This window comes from Talpa occidentalis, unplaced genomic scaffold (genome assembly GCF_014898055.3).
Source record: "Talpa occidentalis isolate TD23 unplaced genomic scaffold, MPIMG_talOcc4v2.1 talOcc4.12, whole genome shotgun sequence".
Lineage (NCBI taxonomy): Eukaryota > Metazoa > Chordata > Mammalia > Eulipotyphla > Talpidae > Talpa > Talpa occidentalis.
Genome location: NW_023601212.1, coordinates 5,882,065 through 5,900,753, shown reverse-complemented (window position 1 = coordinate 5,900,753; position 18,689 = coordinate 5,882,065). Strand labels below are relative to the sequence as shown.

Here is an 18,689-nt window from a genome sequence, read left to right as displayed (position 1 = left end):
CCTGATTGGTTCTCAGAAAAACCCAGCAGCGGTGGGTGGGTGGCCAGTGCCTTGCTGGGGCAGGGGTAGGGCTGCAAAAAGGCTGCTCAGACCCCCTCTGAAAATGCTGCAAACAGGCTCCAAAGGAAACCAGCAGCGGCGATCCACCAGGGATCAGCCCTGCCGGAGGGGCCCAGTCCTCCGGGGCATCTCAGCCCCCACCACTGAGGTGTTTTATCACCCCCTCTCTTTACCCTTTTTGCTGGGAACAGAGCTCCCAGCTTGGCTGTTCAGCCCACCCCACTCCAGGCCTCAGCAGATCCTGGCACTCACACCCCCTAACCTAGACATCACAGCCAAAGGAGCACTCGCCCACCAACTGTACCCTAAAAACTAAAGCTCTCTGGGTACTTAAGACCCAGGCCAAGCAGAGACAGGAGTGGAGACAGGAATGGAGAAAGAGGTGGGTCATTCTTTATTGGGGGCACGGGGGACGGGTGCTGTAGAGGAGGAGCAGCCAGGCAGCAGGCCTCACTGGGAAGGGGGTTTCTGCAGTTGCCCGGACCTCCAGGTGTGTGGTCAGCAGGGGCGACGAGGGGGGCGCCCTGCGGGTGGCCCTCTGTAGTGTGCCTCAAGTTGCAACACAGACCTGATGTTACTCAAGAGCACTGGCTCCAGAAAGGCAGGACATGCTTGGCCTGTGACTGGCAAAGGGCGGGGGCGGCCGGGCAAAGGCCAGTCTGCCCGCTGTCAGACACACCGATGGACAGGAACAAATGGACTTGGAGGCTGAATGCCAGGGGCAGTGAGGTGGGGAGACTGAGGTGACAGGGGCAGTTGGGAAAACTGGGGCTGGGCAGGCGCAGTGTGTGTGGAGACTGGAAGCCCAGGGAACCCTCCCCTAGAGCGCTCATGAAATGTTTAAAAACACAGCCCCTAAGGAACAGATTTCCTGGATGTAGAAAACCCTAGTTTGGCTTTTGAGAGAGGACAGAAAACATGTGATTTGAATCCACAACACGGTTTGCTTTCTCTGGGTGGATATCCTTTATGAGGAGAGGGCTGGGAACTGTGCAGATGGGGAAACACTGGGCTCCTGGGGCGCAGACTCCTCCTGCCACACCTGCAGGGGAGGAGGGGCGCTCTCAGACCCCAGCCCCACCCACAGTAGGACCCCCCATCCCCTCCCCCTCCCCGCTCGTTCACCAACACTTAACCTTGCTCAGGTGGCATTCCTCTGGCGAACATTCTGGTCTTTGTCGTTCACATGGGGCCCAGTGCTCTTCCTGGGGACACGGGGGGTGGGGGGAAGACTCAGGGGACTCATTTGGGGAGCAGGGGAAAACAACAGCTTCCTCCCTCCCCGCCTGCCCAGGCTGAGCTTCGTGCCCACCACCACCGTGAAGGAGGACACCCGCGTGCACTGAGGCTCACGGCGGCATTAGACTCATGCACTCTCGCCAGAGCCCAGAAGCTGCCAAGCCCTCCCAGGGCCTCCCACCCGCCCAGGCCGCCGGCCAGGCTGAGACTCACAGTGGTGCAGAACCCGGGTCGTCGTCTGTCAGCCACGCAGTCACATGTAAGAGAGGAGAAGCGGTCACTGCCTGCGGCCCCTGGAGGCCGCCCCTCACCAGGCAGCCTCTCTCCTGCCGTTCCCAACTGTAATGTGGGGCAGCCCCACCTCTAGGATGAGTTATGGGTCACAGCCCTCGGGGCATCTGGCAATCCTACGTGTGCCTCCTTGCTCCCACCTGCAGCAGGCAGGCACCCCAGCCCCGGCAGCTCAGGCTAAGCAAGTTGGTCATGCACAAAGTCAAGGGCAGGCAGACAGCCTGGCATAAAAGGGGCCACTTACCCTGCAGGATACCTGCTTGCAGCCAAATGAGGAAGGAGAGAAGGGAGGTGAGGCTTGTGGGGATGCGCCCCCATTGTGGAAGGCAGCGGATGCCCAGTCAGGACTCAGACCCTACCCCCCCATAGCTCTCCCTATTCCCCACTCCCGGCCAGTGGGTGGCGCGGGTCCTTGGGGACCCCCTCAAACAGAAGGCAGAGGGCACATGGGGTTGGCTCACCGTCCAGGACCTCATCAGGCTTCCGCCGCTTCTCATAGATGAAGATGATGGTGACCAGCACGAGCACCTCGGCCACAATGCCCAGGAAGGGCCAGAGGGCAGCCAGGTGTCTGCGCACGCGCAGGGTGACGACGGCCTTGCCCTCGCCCTCCCCGTTGCTGGCGCTGCAGGAGTACTTGCCGGCGTCCTCGTCCACGTCCAGGTTCAGGATTTGCAGCTTCGTCTCCTTGTCAGAGGAGACCACAATGTACTTGTCGCTCCGCGAGGTGTTGGTGATGACCTGGGGAGGAGGGGCGTTTAGGGGGAGTGGGCTGAGGCACGCTCCACCCTGCCCACTGCCGCGGCTGGCATGGCTTCACCTGGTCTCCCGACTCGTTCATCTTGTGCCACGTCCAGGTGAGGATCGGGGGTTGGGCGTCCGACGAGCAGACCAGCACCACCTTATCCCCCTCGTCGGCATTCTCGGATGACTTCTTAGCCTTGACTATGGGGGGTCCTGAGGGGAAATGGAGCAAGCCTGAGCCCCAGAGCCCCTCCCTCTGCGGTGGGCATCTCCACCACACCGCCCCCACACACACCCCCCATGAACCCCGGGGCCCTGCGCACTCACCTCGCACCTGGATGCTGGCCCTGCCCGCATGCTCTGGGAGGAAGATGCAGGAGTACTCGCCCGAGCGCTCGGCCGCATCCACCCTGCAAGCACAAGGCCAGAGCAAGGCTGGGTGGTGGTCAGCAGGTTGTCAGGGCGAAGGGCACAGACTCCCTGCTCTCCGGCCCCACCTCACTGAATTGGCACCCACATTAATGAACCTCTGTGTCCTGCTACCCTCAAAGCCTGAACAATGGGACACTGTGCTCCCAGCAGCTCGGCCTCAGTTAAGACAAGGCTTCAGAGCGGGGCCAAGTACCCGGAACTTTTATGAGCCAGGGCACAGCGACTCCAGGCCGGGCTCTCCCCAGATGCCCCGCAGGGAGGATGAAAAGATCTTGGAAGCCGCCCTGACACCTGGCAGCCGCCCCAACACTCCCCCCGGTTTCTCACGGCCGAGGGGCTGGGCAGAGGTGCGCTGTCCGCAGTAAGTCATGACGACCTACCTTTCTTCTTACTGACCAAAGACCACAGCACCTCAGAGCAAGCTGGGGGCCTAGGAGCCATCCAGCCAATTGAGACTCCTGCCAGGACCAGCGCAAAGTCTCAGGGGGCCCTGGGTGGTGGTGCAAGGAGTGGGACCCCCCCTCCCCGGCACTCACTCATAGTTCGTCCTCAGGTCTGGCAGCCCGTCCTCTCTCAGCACCTTGCCCCCCTTCATCCAGCGGTGGCCGGTGATGTCCACAGCGCTGTCATTCATGCCGCAGGTGAGGCGTATTTTGGCACCAGCATCATCTATAGACGTCCAGATCCTGCTCTCTGAAGGCCAAACACGCCATTAGGCAAGGGGCCATGGAAGGGGAGCCAACCCGAGACCCCAAGCCACCTGCCCACTGTCTCCACAGCAAACCCGGTGGGGCCAGGGCCTCCACACCCTAGTCCGGGGTCTCCTGGAGAAGACCCGAGTCCCATGTCAGGGCCAGCATGGCAGCCACTCTTTGGAAGGAGACCTGGCAGTGAGGGGGGCCTGGGCCTCACGAGCCAACACTGCACAACTAGTGCTCAATGCAGGCTTGATCAGGGAAGCTCTCAGCGGGCTGCATCGCAAGTGCCGGCACAAGGGTCCAGACACATAGATAGACCAGGCCCGGCAGACCCGAAGTTCCTTTAAGAACCGAGCCGACCGCTGCTGAAGCCATGCCCTCACTGAGGCCATGCAGTCTCTCCTCTGCTAGCGCCGCCTCCAGGCAGGGTAGGCAAGGGTGGGCTGGGACTCCCAGCCACCGTACAGATGGCACACAGAGGGCGACTGCCACTGAGCTGGCACAGTCGGCCTTTTTTTTTTTTTTAAAGATTTTATTTATTTATTTATACAAGCACTGGGTACAGTCAGAAGCAGGGGAGGGCGAGAGAATTCACCAGAGCCAGAGCGGGGAGCAGAGCAGGCAGACGGATGAAATACACTGCTGAGGGAAGCAGCGGGCGCAACAGGAGAGGTCTGCGTGCCATGTGGGACCCTTGGCGGGGGCGGGGGTCGAACCAGCGCTGCAGAGGCTGCGGGCAGCTTCGCAGCCCAATGCTCAACCGCTGCGCCACCAGGGGAGGCCCAATCGGCTTCTTTGCAGTTTCCAACTAGAACAAGCCTCTCCACTAGTGTATAACATTCCCTTTGGTAACTGAAACGGGAAAATCACTGAGAACCAGGTGAGCAGCTTACTCAAGGCTGGCGAGAGTGGAGAGAAGGGCTGAGCTAGAGGGCTTCTCTCCAGGGACCAAGGTAATAAACCCCAGGCCCCCTGGGCATTTGGGGAGCTGACACATGGCAGACAAAATTCAAGAGCCCCTGGCCAGCCACACCAGGGGCTGACTCACCCCTGTGCACCCTTGTGCACATGAGTCCTGTTCCAAGGCTGGGAACAGTATTGTGGAACACTTCCACCACACCACCTGGGTCCTGGGGCTCCCCGGAGCTGCCCGCAGGGATGCCCCCAGCACCCTGGGGAGTGTGGTGGTCTAAGCAGGCCAGTTCTTGGCCAGAGATTGCTGGTCTGCTGGGTTACTAAGTCCCTGCCCCAGAAGAATCCCTTCTAGGCCAGGCCACAGGATTTAGGCAAAGAAAACAAGTCCAGAAATGTTGACATGAGGTTCTTTCCTTTTAGATTTCAATGAAAAGCCTACAATATAAAATGAGGTGGAAAGCAGAACAAGGGCTGTGTTTGAATAATTTCAGCCAAGTAAAGAAGTTACCACACCAGAAGGGGAGCACAGAAAGGCTGGCAGCTAGGAAGCAAATTTCTTTTTTTTTCTTTTAAAGATTTATTTATTTATACAAGAACCAGGGTACAGGGCAGATGCACGGGAGGGTGAGAGGACGCACCAGAGACAGAGCGGGGAGCAGAACAGGCAGGCTGACCAAAATACGCTGCTGAGGGGAGCAGCGGGCGAGACAGGAGAGCTCGGCCGCACCCTGTGGGTTGCTCCGCAGCCAGCGGGGATCGAACTGGCACTGCAGAGGCTGCGGACAGCTTCACAGCACTGTGCTCAACCGCCTGCACCACCAGGGAGGCCCAGGAAGCAAATTTCTGATGCCCACGCTGCCCAGACCCCTGCCTCCTCACCGGGTGATACAGTGACTTTGACAGCAAACTGACAACACGTAGTCAAACACGGGAAAGTGGGTGGAATGACCGAGGTGGCGGTCCCACCTGCAGCTCAGCCCCAGTGTAAATGGGTTCCATGGGCGGCGAAGTGACCAGCGCAGAAGAACCCCCAAGGACACAGGAAGTACCACCAAGCCCGTAAGATGCACAGTTCAGCGCGCACAGTGAGCAGGGCCCCCAGGCTCCCACGGGCCACCAGGGGAGGCAACGAGTCGATACGATAATTAATCTTCAAAACCCAAAGGGCAGCAGGTCATCTTCATCGGAAAAGTAACAGCAAGGCCTTCTCCAGAGTGACTGGCACATAGTCTCAGAGTCAGTGGCTGGGCCCCTGCCCACTACCTGTCCACCACCGACAGCACAGGCCAGGCTCCCCCTGCTGCCTTCTCTGTGCGGAGACAGGACTCTTGACCAGTCTCACCCCTGGCCACCTGCTGGCTCTGGCTTTGAGGATACAATGTCTGAGAAACTCCAGGCAAACAGCATGCCAGACAGAAAGCACAAGGCAGTCCTCTGTGCTGCTCTGACACTAGCTAGCCTCCAGGTGTGTGCTCACGTGTGGCATTACACACACACACACACACACGCAGACACAAGGTGCACACACAGCTTACGTGCACATGGCTCAGAAGCTGAAGACTAGGCTGCAGAGCCCAGGCCTGGGATCCTTTAGGCCGTCTGCTCTGCGGCCAGGCAGTCTGTGGCACAGGACCCCTGGGCTTGTGGCCTGGAGGCAATCACAGGACAAGGCCAGGCAGGGGTGAGGCTAAAAGCTCAGGTGCTGGGCTGAAACCTTTTGTGGCAGAGTCATTTTTAGGGAGGACTGCCTTCATAAGCCATTATTTCCCAAGAGTCAATAATGTCCAACATGCTATAACCAGTAGCTACATGCAGAGTTGGGTGCAGTGGTGCCAGGTTGCTGAAGAACACAGAAGTGGGGAGACACTGATGGCTCAGTCTCAGAGGGACCAAAGCAGGCAGTCTGCCCTCATGAAGAGGCCAGTGACCCGAATGAGGGCCCAATGCAGTTGGGGACAAGCTGGGCCACCCGGGCCACCGGTCAGTCTATTCCCAGGCTTCCAGACACCAGGGACCCTTATGTGACCTGACACCACGATGCGGCACGTGCGACATTCTCCCAGTGGCGGGGATGTGTGTCTTAGATCCTACAATGGTTGTGGCCCTCTCTAGTGTTACAGCAAAGACCTGATGCTATCAAGGATGTATTGAGTGTGAACTACAAACGTCTCAGGGATAGGGCGATTAAGAAAAATGTCCCAGAAGTCTCCTTAGGGGACAATGATAGAAAAGGTTGAAAAGCACTGCCCTCTGGCAACCCCTGACCAAATCAGTGCCCAGGAGATTCAAGTTGAAGCACACTGGGAGCACAGTGCTCAGCTGCGACACCTCAGAAAGTGGAAACCCTAACCATGTAAAGTCACCTTTATCTAAAAACAGCCACCCTCCTCCCATGCCCACTCAGCAGCTAGGGCACAGGGCCAGGCAGGAGCTCTCAGGATGAGTCCGTAGGCACCCTGCCCTCTGGGGTTCAGAGAGGAGAGCTCACCAGGACACCAGCTGCTGTGGGTACTACCTTTCCACGCTCCCTCCATCTCACCAGGAGGTGGCTCTGGCTCCTGCCACCTGAGGCACAAAGAGCCCAACTCATCAGTCCACTTGCCCCAGCTGGCCAACCTGTGTCCGACAGTGCACGCCCTCTCCAGGTCCCCCAGGGCATGAGGCCTTGCCAGGGAAACCCACTCTGACAGAGTCCCCTGAAGCAAGTTCTGGGAGTTGACACAGCCAGGAGAGTCTAACAGTCACTAATCCTCTCCTCCCAAGCAGAGAAAGGAGAGTGACCCAGACTTTGACATCCCTCCAAGGTCCACCAGTGGAAGGTGGAGCTGTAAAAAGTGGAAAAGGAGATCGGCGCACACACACTACAGGGCAGGCAGGCCGAGTGAGCAAAGCCTGCTGGAGGAGTCAGTGTGCAAGCACAGCCTCCCAGGCCAGGCTTCCAACTAGAGCTGTGATGAAACGGGGTGGAGGGGGCAGGGTTGGGGGCGAGCAGCAGCATATCATCTGCATTCACCTTGCCCGTGGGCTCCTATCTGAGCCTTTGCAGAGACCTGTGCGGGCAGGCGGGCGGCAGTCAACAGCTCAGGCTGTTTTGATTATAATGAGGAGAGGACAGACTGACTAAGGTCTTCAAGTGGGTTAGGAGTAACAGGGGCCCTACAGGACAACCATCTGCTTCCTGCTTAGAAATGCACTCTCGCCTTCCCAGAAGAGACCCCAGCTCTTCTGCTCTGCACTTTGTCCCCCATATGCTGATCACTATAAATCTTTAACCCAGAAATGTCCCTTTAGCAGGCAAAAAAGACCCAAAACCCAAACAACAAACACAGCTATGCTGCTTTCTCTTAGAATAACACACCTTAATCCATGAGTATTCTCTAAACCGCTGTATTGAGAGAACTCTCTAAACTCCAAGCTGCGGGCCTCCCCGGTGGCGCAGCGGTTGAGCGCTGGGTTGCGAAGCTGCCCGCGGCCTCTGCGGCGCCGGTTCGATCCCCGGCTGCTCCCCGGCCACCGGAGGAGGGTCCCACATGGCGCGCAGACCTCTCCTGCCGCCCGCTGCTCCCCTCAGCAGTGTACTTCGGTCCTTCTGCCTGCTCTGCTCCCCGCTCTGGCTCTGGTGAGTCCTCTCACCCTCCCGCGCTTCTGACTGTACCCAGTGCATGTATAAACCAAAAACAAACAAATAAATAAATAAATAAAACATGCCTCTATTAAAAAAAAAAATAATAAAAAAAAAATAAACCCCAAGCTGCAGTCCACTTCCATAAAGAGCTCTGAACATGGGAGGCTATTTGAATTGTACAACCCACCTTTCTCATACTCCCCCCAGTTCCTGCTCTGAACTGGTAAGAGGGCCTCGGATCACCCCCCTGCCCCAGGCCTCAGTTTCCACCTCGGTAAAATGAGGCGGGTAGAATATACCATTTCATTCTATGCCCTGATGTCCGCGACAGCAAAACTGAGGGAATATGCTGAGCTCCTACACGGCCTTAAGTGTTTGGGGAACACCAAAAGGGAGGTGCATAACCAGACTGCAGACCCAAATCCAAGGAAGAATGGCAATCAATCCCCTTCAGGTCCTGAGGTCACTCACGTGCACTTGGGGCAGTGCCCCACTTTCACAATGAGCGCCCAGGGCAGGGACGTCAGGCAGGATGGTGGGGAGTCCGTGAGTCTGGGATCTCTCACTGCACCCCTTGCCCTACAAGGCGGGGGAGGGCAGGGAGGGGAGGAAAAACCCTGCCACCAAATCCAAAGGGTGTCCTAGAGTAGCGCCGTCTGGAAAATCAGCTCAGGCCCCTGGGACCAAAAGGGACCAAAGGCCAAAAGGGACCGACAGACACGAGACCAGCCTCCCTTCCCCTGGAGGGGGGGGAGGGGGCTTCCTTCAACCATCAGACCAGCCGACCCAGGTTCCCAAAACTCAGGGCTTCATGTCCAGTACCGCCCTGGCCAGAACCCGCCGACCGCCCCCACCGCCCCGGCCCCCCAGGGTCGCGCTGCGCTCGCACGCACCACCGCGGGGGCCGCGCGGGGGCCGCGCGGGTCGTCCGCGGCCTCAGGCGCCGCCGGCCCAGCATTCCGGGTGCCCTCTCACCCCAGACACCGTCCCTGCCGCGGGCCCCCGGCGCCCCTCACCCCACACACCACCTCGCCCCCACCCCGTCTCCTCCAAGTCGCCCCTTCGCCCCCACCCGCTCGTCCTCCCCGGGCGCCCAAGGTCCCCGCACACACCACCTCGTCTCCCTCCCCCGCGTTCCGGGGCCCCCTCAGCCCCCCACACTCGACACCCGCCGCCGCGCCCCGCTCCTTACCCGCCCCGGAGCCGCCCCGCGCGCCCAGCAGCGCCAGCCCCGCCAGGAACACCGCCGCGGCCGCCATGTCTCCGACCTCGCCGCCCGCTGCCGCGGCACTGGAGCCAGGCCCGGCGGGGAGCGCGCACGGCGACGTTGCGGGGGCGCGCGGAAGCGACGCTCGCGCGGACGCCCCTGCACATGCGCACGCCCGGCGGGACCGCGCGGAGGAAACGCGGCGGCACCACGTGACCGCCGGGGTGGGGCGGCTCGGCGTTGCTAAGAGACGGGCAAGAAGTGGGCGGGGCGTCGCCTGCCGGCTGTCAGAAAGTGCTGACACTGCCCCCTCCGCGGCTATGAAATGAAATGTGAGTTTTGCCACAATACAAAAGAGAAAAAAGGCATTAAGGGAGGCGATGGGGTTCGTCTCTACACAGGGAGAATGTGTTCCCCGGCGGGTCTGCCCGATTTAGCAAATAAAAATTCCTGGGTGCTAGTTAAATTTTAATTTCATACAGAAAACAAGTAAGTTCTTGGTATAGCTAGTCCGTGCACTATTCGGCTGTTGTTATGCCAGGAAATCATTTGCTTTTTACCCGAACTGCAAATTCAGCTGGTTGTCCTGTATTCAGATTGGGATACCTCCCTCAGTGTCCCCATGTTTTACAGCAAATATTTTTTAAAATGATTAACTTCAATCACAATCAGGATCATGTGACATTACTGACCGTGGATCAGACAATGATTTCTTTTACATGAAACCAAAATCACAAGCAACAAAAGAAAAATAGATAAAAGACTTCATCAAAATTAAAAACTTCAATTATTTTAATTCTGGGTGTTATATTTTTCTTGCACCACAAGTCCACATGTTTCAGTCACTCTCTACCAGACTGTCACCGGCCTCTCCACTGTGACTGGGTTTGACGGCCTTGGTGGCTGGGTATGAGGGCCAGCCCATGGCACTGCCCGCCAGCTCAGAAATACCTCAGCATAGTCCTGGGCTGCACCATGTCACCCCCCAGGCCGGCATGGCAGCTCCAACAGCAGTGGCACCGGAGACCCACTGCTCCTTGTTCTTCACTGAGGGCAACTCCAGCTGAGGGTCCCCTGAGCCTGTGGCCTTAGTGAGCCTGCCCACTTCTGCCACTATTTCATGTTTCACAGCTGTGTAATATTCCATTGAGTATATATATATTCCATAATTGTTTAAAAAGATTTATTTATGCATACAAGAGCTGGGGTGTAGGCCAGAGGCCCTTTACCTCCTATGTTACATTAACTCCCAGGTATTTCATTCTTTTTGGTGTGATAGCAAATGGGATCGTATTCCTTATTTTCCTTTCTTCTGACACATTGTTTTCCTATAGAAGTGCAACTGATTTTTGTATATCGGCTTTGTATCCTGCCACTTTACTGTATTCATCTATGATTTTTTGTAGTTTTTGGACTGGTTAAGCTGTCTATTTCATCTTGATTCAGTCTTGGGATGTTGTATGGGTCTAAAAATTTGTCTATTTCTTCTGGGTTGTCCAGTTTGTTTGCATAGAGACTTTTGTAATAGGGTCTTATGGTGGTATGTATCTCTGCAATATCTGTTGTGATGATTTCACCACTTCATTTCTGATTCTATTGATTTGGTTTTCTTCTCTTCTTTGCTTCATAAGCCTAGTTAATGGTTTGTCAATTTTGTTTATTTTTTTACAAAGAACTAACTCGTGATTTCACTGATCCTTTGGACTGTCATTCTGTTTTCTATTCCATTTATTTTTGTTCAAAATTTTACTATTTATTTCCTTCTATTGGTTTTTGGATGCTTTTGTTTTTCATTTTCTAGTTTCTTCAGCTGCAGAGTTTGATTGTTTCATATTTTTCTTATTTTCTTTTTTTAATGTGGGCCTGTATTCCTATAAACTTTTCATGTAGAATTGTTTTCAGAGCCTCCCATAGGATCTAGTAGCTTGTCTTTCCGTTTTCATTAGTCTCTGGATATTTCTTTTAAAAGATTTATTTATTTATGCATACAAGAGCTGGGGTACAGGCCAGAGATGGGGGGGGTAATGAGAGGATTCACCAGAGACAGAGTGGGGAACAGAACAGGCAGACTGACTGAAATACACTGCTGAGAGGAGCAGCGGGGAGACAGGAGAGGTCTGCTGCACCATGTGGGTTGCTCCCTGGCCGGGGATCGAACTCGTGCTGTGGAGGCTGTGGAGGCTTAACCCCTTGCACCACCAGGGAGGCCTCTGGATATTTTTTTGATCTCTTCTTTGACCAAGGAGTTGTTCAGAAGCATTTTGTTTAGTCTCCACTGTCTTGGTTTATCCCAGGATTCTTTTTGTGTTTGATTTCTAACTTTATAGCATTGTGGTCTGTGAAGATGCTTGATATAATTTCTATTTTTGTATATTTCCTGAGACATGTTTTATGTCCTAGTATATGAACTATTCTTGAGAATCTCCATGTGCACTGGAGAAGGAAGTATATTCACTTCTTTAGGGATGGAAAGCTCTATAAATGTCCAATAAATCCATCTGTTCTAACACTTCACTTAAGGTCTTTAACTTGAATTTGTTTCAAAAGTCACTCAGAAAGTAAGTAATGCCTTACAGATTTATTGGAAGCTACATGCTGCCTGGAGGCCACAATTTTCAGGACAAACGGAAAATGAATCACATCCTAAAGAAAACCATTGGTGAAACTATGCCAAGAATGCCATCTGCACTGGGATCAGGTCTTGTCCATCACCCTCCTTCAGGTAAGAGTGGCCCCTAAATCAAATACTATCCAAATTATTAAAAAAATAAAGCTTTTGTGCTACTTATATCCTAAAACAAACAAACAAAAAAAAACCCAACAACAAAAAGGGGTTCCCTTGAAATTGTTTTTGAAGACCATTCCAAACTTGAGTTGAACACCACGCCACAGAACAAGAGCACAGGATCAAACAGCATGTAAAACACACCCAGGAAATACTAGCTGTAACTCATAATTTTGCTCTCTTTAGGGCCTCTATGCTCCAGATGAATCATTGCATACCTTCCCACGTGGTGACCAGGTCCTCTTCAAGACCTGAAGGATGCATGCCCAGGCCCCACTGCCAAAGAAATGACCTGGTCACTATGAAATATGCTGACCCGCACACTTCTCGAGAAAACCTACAGACACAAAAGTCTGGGTGCATTTCTCCAGAGTGAAGAAAGTCTCAGAAGGCAATGACCCACAGACCAAAATCCCATGATCTTGTGAACCTGTCAAAGACATGAGATATTTGTTTAAAAGACAAAAACTTAAATGTTATCCTTTTCTTTCAGCTACTATTGCAAGATGCGATTGGACTGATTTCCTAATGAACACTGGAACCTGAGGTCATAAGCTGCACAAGACCACAAGGAAAGGGTGAGAACTATGTGCCTGTGGAATGAGGAAGGAAGATGGCAGCTGCCTTCAAAGCTCCTCTGTCCCGGGCGGAATTCCTGCCCCACTGAACTGAATCAGGAAACCTTTGTCTTTGTACAAAACACAGCTGCTGGTGCCTCCCTGGTGGTGCGGGGTTAAGTCTCTGCACTATGAAGCTATCCACAGCCAACGCAGCATGAGTCCGATCCTCGGCCAGGGAGCTACCCACATGGCACAGCAGACCTCTCCTGTCTCCCCTCTGCTCCCCTCAGCAGTGGATTTCAGTAGATCCACCTGTTCTGCTCCTGACTCTGTCTCTGGTGAATCCTCTCACCCCCTGCACCTCTGGCCTACACCCCAGCTCTTGTATGCATAAATAAATTTAAAAAAACAGAAATCTTTTAAAAACAAAATACAGGTGCTGTGACTCCTCCAAGGCCCTGTTTTTTGGTGCCATCTCTGCTCTTCTCACCCTGTGCCAGGAGGGTCCCTTGCTGTCCCCTTCCACTTCCCAGGAGATGCCACTCAGGACCCCTTATCAGCCAGGTTCAGCAAATGAAAATACAGTACTCCAAGTTAAAGTTTAATTTCAGATTTGAAAAAAAATCAGTCATGTTTTTAGTGTTAACTCTCTCATGTAGTAGCTGGGATAAATTTGTACTGAAACATCTCTGCTGTAATTCTGGAATTCACATTTAGCTGGGTGTCCTGTGTTCCATCTGGCCAGGCTCACCCTCTTTGTATCGCCCTCATCTGGGTCACTCTCTGTCCTGTATCCACTCCATATTCCTGACTGCTATATGCTGCCTGGGCATGATAACAGGGATAGCCCGGCCCTGCGCACCTGGCAGGTGTGAGCCTGTGACCAAGAACAGGGAGACTTGTTCAGGATCTCACTTGCTCTTCCACCCTGTCCCCGAGGCCTAGCAGGCCCCTTTGAGAGGGGTCAAGATTTCAAATGTGGGTGTCTTCCTCACACCACCAGCCAAGGAAAGCGGCACCCTTCCTGCGCCTGTCTCCAGTTTTGCTCTGCACGGCGGCCACACCCCTGGTGCTGGAGCCAGCAACACAGAGGAGTGGCTGCTTTTCACTTTCATTCTTTTGCAGTAAAAGACAACCCCTCCCAGCAGACCTCAGGTCCAGTTGGTACCTTGGACCTCAGCACCCTCATCTCCTCCACACCTGAGGCCCAACCTCACTGGCGCACTTTCCTGGCTCCAGTCTTTGCCTGGACCATGCTGCAGGCAGCTGTCCCTGCCCAGGGCGCTGTCTGGCTGTTTCCCTACATCCTGAAGCTTTTCCTGCAGAGACCTCTCCTGGCCATCCTGTCTCGACACCTCACCGTCCCATCACAGTTTCTGTGCTTTGATTTATGCTTTTTTTTTAAATACAATTTTTCAGACTCACAGACAAGCGGAAAGAAAATGACATAGGATAATGGATGTTTTCATTCCTTGTCACAACCATCCATCTCTAAATGTTCCAGTTTAATTCTTTATGTGCATTTTCTGAGGATGAAGCTTTGAAATCCAATATATCTCCAGGTCATGACAGAGAGGAAAGAGTAGATTTTATTCTCAGGATGTGAGGGAGCAAGGAAGGATTTGAGCAAGGAAAGGGCTATCTTGGGGCACGTGTAGAAACATCTCGGTTCCTGAGGGGTGCAGGACCTGGGAGGTAGGGAGTGGACCCAGATAGCAGGAGGGGTGGTGCAGTGGGTTGAATGGTGGCCTCAGAACCTGTGAATGGGAACTTATTTGGGAAAAGTAACTTTGAGATTTAATCAAGTTAAGGTCTTGAGATAAATTCATCCTGGCCTCCAAGTGACTCTGAATTCAATGACAGGTAGCCTTACAAAAGACAGAAAAGGAGACACAGGTACACAGGAGAGGCCATATGGACACAGGGCTGGAGACTGGGTAGGCTAGGAGCCCTGAGAAGCTGAAGGAGGCAGGATGAACTGTCTGGAGCCTCAAGAGGGAGCATGGCCCTGGACAACTTGACCTTGGCTTCTGATCCTCCGTGGGGATGACATTCCTATAGCTCTGAGCCTCCTGGTTGGTTCGTTACAGCAGCTCCTGGAGTCACCACTTATGAAACTAGAAAACCTCAATGGAAGATAGAAAACAACAAAAGAGTAAAGATAAAGAAAATATAATTAGAAACGAGAGCTAAGAAACACTATAGCTGATTTAACAAATACAACTGAGGGCCTCTCAGCAGACAAACAGAAGATGTGGAGAGAATGAATGGGCTCAAAAACTGAGTTGGAGAACAATGTAGAGGGGAAAAAGGAATAAATAATGAAAATAGTGTGAGAGCCCTTTGGGACGACTTAAAGAGAAACAACATCTATATCATGAAGTCCCAGAAGGAGAAGAGAAAGACAAAGGCACAGAAAATTTATTGAAAGAAATAATTGCTGAAAAGCATCTCAATCTGGGGAACGAACCAAACATTGCAATCTGAAAGCCCCAGAGAGTTCCAAACAAAATAATACCAGAAGACACACCCCAGACACCTGATAATAAAGCATGACACTAAAGATGGAGCTTCCATATGACCCAGCAATTCCACTCCTAGGTATTTACCCAAAGGACACAGAATCATTAATTCAAAAGGGCAACTGCACCCCTATGCTGATAGCAGCACTATTTACAATAGCTAAGCTTTGGAAACAACCCAAATGCCCAAAAATAGATGACTGGATCAAGAAGATGTGGTACATATACACCATGGAATATTACTCAGCATTCAAAAAAGATAAACACATGCAATTTGCAGCAACATGGATGGCGCTGGAAGGGATCATGCTCAGCGAAATAAGCCAGAAAGAAAGAGAAAAATGCCGGATGGTCTCACTCATAGCAGGAATCTAGAAAACCTAAATATGGACCAGGAAAAAGACTAATTATAATAAAGTTAAAATCAAAATCAACAAGCAACTATAAGCCAGAGACACACTATGGGGCGCGGGGTGGGGGGGTGGAGGGATTAGGGTCAAAATAAGGGGGGTGGGAATTGTATGGGGACTATAACCAAGATGAAAATGCAGACATTGTACAAAAATGAAAAATGATGTAAAAAATATATAAAACAAATAAATAAAGCATGTCAAGGACAAAATATTAAACACGTCAAGAGAAAAAGGGGTGACCAATAACGAACGCCAGTCAGTGTCACTGACTTCAGGGAAAACATCACCAGCGTGAAGGCACTGGCAGCAGGTATTTAAAGGACTTAGAGAAAACAAACGCTCCAACTAGAATGCCTAATCCTGCGAGATTAACGCTAAGATAGAAGGATGAGTAAGGAGCTTTACTGAAAAGCAAAAGCGAAAAGAATTTATCAACACCAAACTGTACATGAAAGAAATTCTAAATGGATTATTATAAAGCAACAGAATAATAAATATCGTAGCAACAGACAGCTACGTCACTTGGCATGAGAAGAGGAGGAGCCACAGAAGGGGTCAGAGTTCAAGTCATTTGATGGGTCTCTACTAACCTCAGCACAGTCCTAAGGCAGTAATTAATTGAAATAACAGCTGAGACAATGGAAATGCAAACGTGGACGCCCTCAAAATAAAAGACCTAAGCCTGGGCCTCCCTTGTGGCCTAGAGGTTGAGTCTCAGCACTGTTATAGCAGCGGCCTGAGTTCAATTGCCGGCCAGGGAGCTACCCACATGGTGCAGCAGACCTCTCCTGCCTCCCCGCTGCTCCCCTCAGCAGTGGATTTCAGTGGATTCGCCTGTTCTGCTCCCCACTCTATCCCTGGTGAATCCTCTCACCCCTGCACCTCTAGACTACATCCCAGTTCTTCTACATAAAAAATAAAAATCGTACAATAAAGGAATAATTCTTTAAAAATAAATAAACACCATGAGCACTCTGAGGTTGCGGGGGTGGGGCGCATAGGAAAGGACAAAGGGATAAATAAAAAATGAAGGGAGATGCTCTAATGGTCTGTATTTCGAAAAGGCTGTCTTGTTTTTTCTCTTTCTTCTCTTCCCGTGGGCAATATGCTGCTGTCTCCCAGAGTTGTACAGTCCAGAGAGTGGTTAGATTTGCAACTTCAAGGCACAAAGTGCGCCTTTCTTAGGGGTTTCAGGCGTGTGTTTCTAGTATTTCCTCATTCCTAGGGATTTCACTCCGAGCGTCCTGATCAGGTTTTGTCATAGGGCGTGAACCTTAGTCCACAGATTGTCTTTTCCCACCCTTGCAAAAACAGTATGCCAGGGCCTTCCATTTTTTAACTCTTCTTTAAGCTTCCTAACTCAAGCTTTCAACTCAAGCTGAGCATCTGGGCTCGGCAGGTGGCCCACAGGAGAGGCAGCCCGTTGAGGAAGCCATTTGTTTTCCCTCCTGGCCACAGAGAAACTCATTTATGAGGCTTTATCTTGGGCAGCTGCAGGATGAGTTGTTCTCCTGATCCTAATGTTTTCGGGGGGACTTGTTCTATTCAGTCATGTATGCAGCCCAGATAGTCAAAATGACATACATATCACAATTTACTTTTCTCAAGGTTCCATCCTAAGCACTTCTGAGAACACACTTTTGGGGAGGGGAAGAAAAATTCAGATTTTCTGAGTAATTTAGGTCAAATGTTCCTCCGCTCATCTTCCCCACATTCTGTCTCTCCCGACCTACTTTGTCTGTGATATGTACTGAGGGGTCAGCGAGAGGTTTACTATAGTTTACTATAGCGGTTTACTATAGACAGGGACGGCTGGTTTGGCAATGAACTGGCAGTGCTGGATGCAGATACCAAAAACCAGACAAGCACAGGCAATAGCTAAGACATGTCCCCCAAACCAGTGCAAGTTTTCTATTAAGAGCCTCATGATTCAGGGCCTCCCTGGTGGTGCAGGGGTAAAGTCTCAGCACTGTGAAGTTATTGGTAGCCACTGCAGCAGGAGTTCAATCTACGGCCAGGGAGATACCCACATGGAGCAGCAGACCTCTCCTCTCTCCCCACTGCTCCCTTCAGAGGGTATTTCAGTCAATCCGCCTATTCTGCTCCCTACTCTGTCTCTGGTGAATCCTCTCACCCCCCTGTACCTCTGGCCTGCACCCCAGTTCTTGCATCCATGCATAAATAAATCCTTAGGGAAAAAAAGAGCCTCATGATTCAGACTACTGATTTATGAATTCCTCTAGGTTAGGGGTTGAATCATTCAGGCATTTATTTCCGTCCTCATTTGATTTAACAAGGATGATACATGATCAAATTCATTCTGTTTGGATAATGGCATCAGTGTCTCAACTGTGAAGCAGGAATAATGCCTAAGGCCATTCTATTTTTGGAGGATAATTTTTGGGAGGGCAGATTCTAAGGGATCTTCAAAGGCATTAGAAAATTCCTTTAGAATAGTCTGTAATTCAGTTTTAGTCCAATGGACATAAGAAATGAATCAGTTTATCATTAAAAAAAAAGAAGCAGCTTCAGAAATCTTTCCAGTTTAGACAGTCTCTGAGAAAGATCACAGTCTCAAGAAAGCCCAGAGTTATCTTCTCTTTAGGCAGCAAGTTTTAACTCATATAACCACGTGGAGGTCTTCAAATTTGAATGAGTTATTCATTTGTTTAACTCTTTTTTTTAAAGATTTATTTATTTATGCAAACAAGAACTGGGGTACAGGCCAGAGGTGTGTGGGGTGAGAGGATTCACCAGAGAGAAAGCGGGGAGCAGAACAGGCAGATTGAAATCCACTGCTAAGGGGAGCAGGGGTGAGACAGGAGAGGCCTGCTGCGCCATGTGGGTCAGCTCCCTGGCCGGGGATCGAACTCAGGCCAAATCGGTGGTAGCGCTGAGACTTAACCCCTAGGCCACCAGGGAAGCCCTTTTCTTGTTTTAAAGTCTCAATTCCCATGGCTGAACTTAGTTTTACTCAAAGGAAAGTGACTTTCCTTTTGTTAAGGACCCAAGTGGGCTGCTTCTGACCTTGCTTACCTCAGCGTGACCTGAGGGCTGGTGCAGCCTTCTGTGTGCCTCGGTTTACCCAACAACTGTTAATGGCCATCATAGGGGTTTAGGATAAAGAGGCTCAACCTGTATCTCAGCCCTGGATGAGCACAGGTACGTGGAAAAGCTTTCCTGGTGGAACTGTCACCT

The 18,689-nt window shown here is 52.0% G+C and overlaps 1 protein-coding gene and 1 long non-coding RNA gene across 2 annotated transcripts; one reads left to right on the top strand and one right to left on the bottom strand.

Annotated features, from left to right (window-relative positions):
• Positions 1 to 404: 404 nt before the first annotated feature.
• BSG (basigin (Ok blood group)) lies at positions 405 to 9,285 on the bottom strand. Its single transcript, XM_037504887.2, has 8 exons — positions 9,197 to 9,285; positions 3,303 to 3,459; positions 2,662 to 2,744; positions 2,411 to 2,547; positions 2,052 to 2,331; positions 1,513 to 1,537; positions 1,197 to 1,265; positions 405 to 1,102 (listed from the first exon to the last, which is right to left on the bottom strand). Exons 1-7 carry the CDS (start codon positions 9,261 to 9,263, stop codon positions 1,202 to 1,204), a joined length of 813 nt encoding a protein of 270 aa, XP_037360784.1. The 5' UTR covers positions 9,264 to 9,285; the 3' UTR covers positions 405 to 1,102; positions 1,197 to 1,201.
• A 223-nt stretch (positions 9,286 to 9,508) lies between these two features.
• Positions 9,509 to 12,618, top strand: LOC129145451 (uncharacterized). The gene is made up of 3 exons (XR_008550995.1): positions 9,509 to 9,543; positions 11,788 to 11,933; positions 12,490 to 12,618. It is a non-coding gene; the product is annotated as an uncharacterized LOC129145451 (long non-coding RNA).
• The last annotated feature ends 6,071 nt before the right edge of the window (positions 12,619 to 18,689 follow it).

Bases quoted from the DNA above. Each gene is read 5' to 3' on its own strand.
- BSG (XM_037504887.2), bottom strand. From the start codon at position 9,263: ATGGCGGCCGCGGCGGTGTTCCTGGCGGGGCTGGCGCTGCTGGGCGCG. The intron at 3,460-9,196 runs GTAAGGAGCGGG...TTTGGCCTTCAG, and splicing joins GCGGGGCGGCTCCGGGGCGG to AGAGCAGGATCTGGACGTCT. The intron at 2,332-2,410 runs GTGAAGCCATGC...CCTCCTCCCCAG, and splicing joins TGAACGAGTCGGGAGACCAG to GTCATCACCAACACCTCGCG.